Source organism: Triticum aestivum, chromosome 4B (assembly GCF_018294505.1).
Source record: "Triticum aestivum cultivar Chinese Spring chromosome 4B, IWGSC CS RefSeq v2.1, whole genome shotgun sequence".
Lineage (NCBI taxonomy): Eukaryota > Viridiplantae > Streptophyta > Magnoliopsida > Poales > Poaceae > Triticum > Triticum aestivum.
The window spans coordinates 616624104-616631964 of NC_057804.1; the positions used below are offsets into that span (position 1 = coordinate 616624104).

General features: G+C 48.5%; 1 protein-coding gene across 1 annotated transcript; it reads left to right on the forward strand.

Annotated features, from left to right (window-relative positions):
* The first annotated feature begins 385 nt into the window (after window positions 1-385).
* LOC123093613 (expansin-like A1) lies at window positions 386-2314 on the forward strand. The gene is made up of 5 exons (XM_044515608.1): window positions 386-696; window positions 821-930; window positions 1066-1250; window positions 1492-1624; window positions 1728-2314. The coding sequence occupies exons 1-5, from the start codon at window positions 546-548 to the stop codon at window positions 1974-1976; spliced, it is 828 nt and encodes a 275-aa protein (XP_044371543.1). The 5' UTR covers window positions 386-545; the 3' UTR covers window positions 1977-2314.
* Window positions 2315-7861: the final 5547 nt, after the last annotated feature.

Below are 7861 nucleotides of genomic sequence, written 5' to 3' on the forward strand. Positions count from 1 at the left end.
CGCCCACCCTCGTGGCATCGGCATCGGCCATGTTGCCGCGCGCATGTACACCTCCTGCTCTGCTCTGCTCGCCCCTGTCGCCGGCCCGGCCGGGGCGCTGTCCATCGTCGCGTCGACATATACGGCCGGCCCGCGCGTACCCTCCCGTCGCCGTCGCGCCGTCCGTATCGGCACGTGCCCTGTCCTCACCTCCATGTACCGTACCTACACACAATTATACCTGCCTGAGTGCTCACTACTACACTACTTACTCCAGGTAAGATACCACTACTGATACTACTACTGTGAAAGGCGTGCGTGCGAGAGAAGTGGAGGAAAACGTGCAGTGCAGGCGTGTGTGAACCCGCTCCTCTGTTTTTGCGTGAGCTGCAGCGCAGGGCATATGGGTCGGGACTGACTCGGGGCGGTGGTGGTGGTGGTGTATATAACCAGTCGTCACGAACAAGAATCATCCTAGCTCCCATCTCTCTCTCTCTCTCTCTCTCTGAGCTTCTCTCTGCTCTGCTTCATCAAGGAAAGGAAAGGAAAGGAAAGGAAAGGAAAAGATGGCCGTCTCTGTCTGCCTCAGCGCCTCCCCAACCATTCTTCTGCTCCCGCTCCTCTTCCTCCTCACCATCCCGTCGCTCGCCTCCGCCTGCGACCGCTGCGCGCGCCACTCCAAGGCCGCCTACTACACCTCCTCGCTCACCCTCGCCGGTACGTGCCCCCACCCATGGATGATGGATCATGGATGGATCCCTCCACTTGCTCTGTTTCTGGTTTCTGCCCGTGTGTTGTGTGGGTTCCGAGTTCTGATTGGGTTTGCCTTCGTTGCGTGCAGCCGGCTCTTGCGGGTACGGCACGGCGGCCGCCTCCTTCAACGGAGGCCTGCTCGCCGCCGCCGGCCCGGCCCTGTACCGCGGCGGCGTCGGCTGCGGCGCGTGCTTCCAGGTACCAACAAATCTTGTGCCCAACGGCTTTGGCTTGTCTACTGGATTCACTTGCTTCTTGATCGTCGGCTTGCCCAAGAACTGGGCTATCTCGATTCCTTGACTAATCGGATTGGTTTCGGTGTGCCGTTCTCAGGTGAGGTGCAAGGACAAGAAGCTCTGCAGCGGGGCCGGCGCCAGGGTGGTCGTGACGGACCGCGCCAGGATGAAGACGAACCGCACGGACCTGGTGCTGAGCAGCCCGGCGTTCGCCGCCATGGCCCGCCCCGGCATGGCCGCGCGCCTCACCAAGCTCCGCGCCGTCGACGTCGAGTACAAGAGGTAAAAGTGAAAGTGAAACCACCTCTAGCTCTCCTTTTTCACCAACCGCGCGCCATGTGCTAGTAGTACTGTCTTTTTACCACCTTTCAACGCTGTAATAAGTAAAGAGAAACGAGGCAAATAGTCTCCACCGAACGTGCCACCATAAATAAGCACAGGACACGATTTGTCTTTACAGTAGTTACTAGGACGACCTAGACTTGGAATGCTAAAATTTGCCGGTGTTGATGCGCGTGTGCAGGGTACCGTGCGAGTACAAGGGCAAGAACCTGTCGGTGCGGGTGGAGGAGCGGAGCCGCGCGCCCAGCGAGCTCGCCGTCCGGTTCCTCTACCAGGGCGGCCAGACCGACATCGTCGCCGTCGACGTCGCCAAGGTAAGCAACAATCAACGGCAATCCTCCCCCATCCTCCCCAAGAAGGCAAGAACCACTGCCGTGTTTGTTTCTGACTGAATTTCATTGGTGGTGATGGATGCAGGTCGGGTCGTCGAGCTGGAAGTTCATGACGCGGGAGCACGGGCCGGCGTGGAGCACGAGGCAGGCGCCGGCGGGGCCGCTGCAGTTCAGGGTGGTGGTGACCGGCGGGTACGACGGGAAGTGGGTGTGGGCGGACCGGGAGGTGCTGCCGAGCCGGTGGCGCGCCGGCGAGGTCTACGACACGGGGGTCCAGATCACCGACGTCGCGCAGGAGGGCTGCTTTCCGTGCGACACGCAGGAGTGGAGGTGAAAGCGAAGGAGACAAAGAACCAAAGAAGAAGAAGCTGCTGGCTCCTCGTTTTGGCCGGGCTATGAACGCACGAAGGATCACAGCACAACACCACACCAGAGATTAGTTTAGTGTAACACTTAACACCAGATGATGACTCATAGGATCCTCCTGATGATCCATCGGCCACTTTTGCTGCCGCCGCTCTTTTCTTTTTCTCTTTGTTTTGTGAGCCTTCTGTATGTACATGAGCTGCTGACGTGAAGATAAGCAAATTAAGTAGAGCATCCGATCCCGGGGAGTGGTAATATATAGAGGACGGCGAGGCTATGTGTGTTGTAGCTTTGCTGCTTGAACAACTTGTCCCGATGGGTGACTATTGACTAGCGTTGCGTTGCAAGTCGCCGCGACGCTCGTTTCAAACGGCTCACATGCTGCGGCCATGATGAAACTAGTAGTCGTTAATCTTTGCAGCTTCCGCTGACTTAGCAGCCCAATCTTCATCAATGGCTCTGAGCTGTATAGCACGCGTCGGCCATTGTTACTATTATGGAGTTGCTTTAGATGCTTGTGTACAACCTCGTAATGTAGGCCGCAATCTTGCTAGAGAAGTTGATGGAAGTATCTAAGCTGCTTGCAAATTGAGTTATCGTGATCTTGCTAGCCAAGGTAATGAAAGTATCCGAACAGCTTGTGGATGGAGTTCTAAACTTGCCTCAAATTCGAGTTCAAACCAGTAGATCCTACCGATTAATTGTTGCAACCCGGTTGTCAAACGCCCAGACCAAGCGCGTCCGGGCACTGACCGGTCACGCCTCAAATTTCCTCTCCACATCCGCGCATCTCAAATCTGGAACCATATATCCATACTATCCGGAACCATATATCCATACTAAGCATGCACCACAAGAAATCTATGTGATCAAACAACGCACAACGAAACCGGCATCAAATGAACAAGCAAACACACATAAACGAACTATACATCATCCAATAGACCATCAGAGTTCATCGCCGGACAGGTTCTTAACTCCAACAACTAAAAAATATATAAAAACTTAGGAGGAGGAGCGTCTTCACCACTTCCTTCTCGGGCCTTTCCCTTTCCGGTCGCCGAGGTAGTTGTACGTGTCCACGGCTGGTGAAGGATCTTAGTCGTCGGACGAGGAGGTGGAGTTGTGGTGGTGGTCGTTGACTTCGGAGTCGGAGAGGACGATCAACCCATTCATCTGGCGGGCGGCCCTGTCTTGCCGCCGCTTCAACTTCACGAGCCGAGCCGCTTTCGCCGCTGCCTACTTCGCACTTCGACTACTCTATGGCAAGCCGGAGCGTCTCCTCGTTCTTCGCCGTAGGTGGCGAGCATCCGTCTCCGCCATCGTGAGCGACCAATGGTAGACCCATGCGAGGAGCCACTCGTTCTCATTCAGCTCTGACGACGTCCCGCGGCGACTGCTCCGCCGCGCCCCTCTTCCTTGCCCTTTGCCTCGGCGGCTGGCGGTGTGCGTCTTCGATTCCGGAGTGCGCGTGTGGGCTGACAACGCCGGCACTAGCACCCACAACTGTCTGCGCAGAGCAACGGAAGGCGGGGGAATGGGACGGCGCGGGAGCGAAGCAGACTGCGCCGCCCCGGCGGAGCTATGCACGGGCCGTGAGGGGCCAGCTCCAGCCATGTCCGCGCCGCGCCAGCGTGGGAGTTGCGGTGACGCTGCAGATCCGAAGCCGCCCCGGTGTCCACCTTGGACCGCTCCAAGGCAAGGCAGAGGGCCAGATCCTCGTTGACGTCGAGGTCGGAGCCGGAGTGTCTGCCAGAGCTCAACATTGCACCGGATTGGGTTGGAATTGGTGCGGGGAGAGGAGAGGATGAAGCGAGAGAGGGGAGTGAGTGAGGTAGGGTTCCGAGCGAGTAACCAAATGTTTTTTGTGGGATAGCCGTGGGGTCGATGGTGGGTCGGGCTTATCAGGCGGATGCGCCCGGGCCGCCCCATATTCGCCCTACATTTGGGCTGGATATGAGGGTTGCGGACAACCCGAACGTTTGAGGCAGGTTTGAGGCGCCCGCACTACAAGAAATATGTTATCTTGTGACCCTCAATATTGGTCCCTGAATGGTCATTATTTTCCATTTGTGACCTTTCTGTGACTAAAGTTGTTGATCAAAAGCCGAGTGTCATTTTTTAGCATAATATACTTTATTCATCAAATGATAGCCATATTGTTTACATAATAGTGAAGATTAGAGTTAGGGATGACAATTTCCCATGCTTTAGAATTGCCAAAACTAATAGAATGTTTTGCTAATGCATCCGCGAACGAATTGGCATCTCTACTACAATGATCAAAAGTGATACTAGCAAACTCCAGTGCCAGAAGGGAACACTCGGCTATGATTGGCACGGTTGTTCCCATATGTGCATTTGAGTCAGAGATGGCCTCAAGTGCATTGAGACAGTCAGACTCGACTGCCAGATTCGTGCACCCCAAATTTGCTCCAAGATTTAAACCACATCGAATAGCGATTAGTTCTGCTTCTTCTATGCTGACCACATGCAGTAATAGATGAGTCGCTGCACCTAGGAACTTACCGTGGCCGTCGCAAGCAATGACACCACAAGATCCCATGAAGTTATCCGCATGAAAGGAAGCATCAACATTTATTTTAAAAACCCTCACTACATATTTCTTCCATATATGATCCCTCTTACGAATAGGATGATTTGGAGTGTTTGCTCGTAAATTTTTGTTGCTAGCACCCGAATCGTCATTGCTGCTTGTTGAGACATCTGAACTATCTCACCTTTTGTATGGATTCTCCATTGGCACCAAATGACCACATTGCTACCATGGCAAGCTCAACTATAGGAATGTTATGTACTGCCGACAACATCTGGATCAAGTTCTCTAGGTTAATAGATCCTGATCAGCCCTGACAAACCACCTGTTCAATCTTGTGCGAAAGACCAAGCTTTGTCCAAATTGCGTGCGCCCGGGTAGAAGTGAACAAACAATGTTGTATATCTTCTAATCCAATGGAATAGATCGGACATTGCGGGATCAAAGGAATATACTCCCTCCGTTCCTAAATATAAGGTGTATTAGTTTTTCAAAAAGTCAACTGTTGTCTATGTTTGATCAACTTTACAGCAAAATATATAAATATTTATAATACTAAATATATAAGTGTAAAAATATAGTTCATGATGAATCTACTGATAATGATTTGGTATTCTAGATATTGATATTTTTGTCTATAAACTTGGTCAAACTTAGAGAAGTTTGACTTTTTGAAAAAAATAATACACCTTATATTGAGGAACGGAGGGAGTATCTATTAGCAAGAACACCATAGCATGGTAGAACCCCCTTCAACACTTTCCAGCCAAAGTGTTTGATCTTCCCCGATAGTCGAAGTTTCCAAAGATCTTTCGAAATCCCATTTAATGGGGCACTACTTGGGCTAGTTCGATTCATGTGCCATCCGAACTGATGCTCGAATTCAACATGGCATGCCGAACGCACGGAAAAGGTCCTAGACCTTGTATGTTGCCAAGCTACAAAATCTTCAACGACCTCCACATGAAGAGCAATTTGTAGTATTCTATGCACATTGACCGATGAAAAGACGATGTGAATAAGTGCCTCACCCCATTGTCCGGGGGGAGGGGTTAATTATCCCTTCCACTTTTGTTAGCATAATACTCCCTCTAGGGGTAATAGGCTTCCTGTTCATACTAGTGGGTATCCATGGGTCATCCCAAATGTTGATGTGTGAGCCAGAACCCACATACCCATAAAAAGCCGAGCGTCGTTAACGAAACTTAACGACCTTTTCACTAAGATGGCCGTAGACAGTTATGACCAAAATAAAAGATCGTAGATTTTATGAGTAATCGTTTTGGTCAATGGCAATCTGCCCAGACCATGTCTGATCCAACATGGCAAAATTGCGACCATATGAAATGGTCATAGATTAGAATCTACCCGGTCCAGTTCACCCGCCTATATGGGCCCAACCCAATATTGCATCCCATTTAATATACTTTTTCCTGTTAATTTTTGTCAACTACATGGGCATAGGGCAAACACTATTTGGCGCTGCAGGCGCCCGTTATAGGGTAGTTTGCTAACGGGCGCCTGCAACGCACATTCCCTGCCGCGTTTTGGGTCGGCCCAGTTTCTTTCCTTCTCTTTTTCCATACAAACTGGTAAAAAGGTGGGCAACAAAGGATTCAAACCTGGGACCTAGACTATAAGGTAGCGTCGCATCAACCACTTGGGACAACCCACCACACGTGACAAGTTACTCATGTTGCTCTTTCTATTCTTTCTCCAGATCGTTGTTTTCTTGCTTTTATATTTTCTTTTTCTTATCTTTTTCTCAGTTTCTTTTTTCTTTTCTTTTTTACAAATCCGCGAACTTCCCTCAATTTTTGCAATTTTGGTTTAAAACTCGATGAACTCTTTTTTAAATTTGTGAACTTTTTTCAGAATCGCTGAACTTTCAAATTTGATGTTTTTTTTCAAAATTGATGATTTTTTTGAATTTCAAGACCTTTTTCCATAGCCGATGAACTTTTATTGAATTTGATGATTTTTTTTTGAAAATTTAATGATTTTCCTATGATGAACTTTCTTCATTTTTGATGAACCTTTTTCAAATTTGATGAACTTTTTGTCAAATTTGATTAAGATTTTTTTGAAATCGGTCAACTTTTTTTCAAAATCGATGAAGTCTTTTCCAAATTCGATGAACTTCTTTTGAAAATTGATGAACTGTTTTTCAAATTCAATGAATGTTTTTTTGAAATCAATGAACTGTTTTCAAGTTTGATGAACTTTTTTTCTAATCGGTGAACTTTTGTTTCCATTTTTTCAGAATTGATGAACCCTTTTCAAAAGTTTACGAACTTTTTTCATTAAAAATCGACTTTCCAAAAAAAATGAATAGTTTAAAAATCAAGTGGTACTACCTCCGTCCGGGTTTAAATGGCCGAAGGGCCACGACGCATCATCCGTATTGTTTAGGCCGGGTAGTTATGGCGCTGTGCTAATTCGGGTGGGTCAATAAGTATTAATTCTTGGATACGTGCTAGGACTTTTTAAGGGGGTGTTTGGTTCAGAAGTGCATGCATACCTGACTTCAAGCCGATGTAGTGGATGGGTTAGTACTTGAACAAGATTTGGTCTGCATCGTCATCTCAGGTATGTAGAGTGTTCCTACGCTCAACCAGCAAGAACCCTGTCCATGTGTAACATCCCAAATTTTCAATTTGGAATATTATACATTAGATTATCATTGCATATCATATTTTATTTCATTTTAGCTTGATCCTAGAAATTATACGCAACTCAAGGACCCACAGAGAGAGTTGGGGATTTCATTATTTTCATATTTGAGTTTCTCAAATTTTGAAAATAGGATCATTTGATTTTAATTATTTTATCTTCAAATATTTCAATTAAAAATAAGAGAGTGGGAATAAAATGGATTTTCCAAAATAAAGAAATATTGGAGATTTAATGATAAAATCAAATAAGATTTCATTTCGGAGTTTTATCACAATTTTATTTGAATTAGGAAAAATGTGCGTTTTTCAAAATTGCATCTTAGGCCCAAATAAATGTTCATCTTGTCCGGCTTATTTTTAGAGGACGGGGAAAATTTATCTCGGGATGTTTGGAGTCCGTTTAGTATTTCTTTTTCTGCACGTCCGTATATTTTAAAAAAAAACAAACAACGAACCGACTCGGGCCGCCGTGGGTGACCCGGGCTCGTCCGCCGCCCAGGCTTTATAAGCCGCCCACCCCGCCGGCCCACCCCAGCCCGCGCCCCGCCAAACCCTAACCCTATCCCCCCGCCACCGCCACCGCTGCCGCCGCCGCCGCCGCCGTTGCCCGCGCCGCCACCG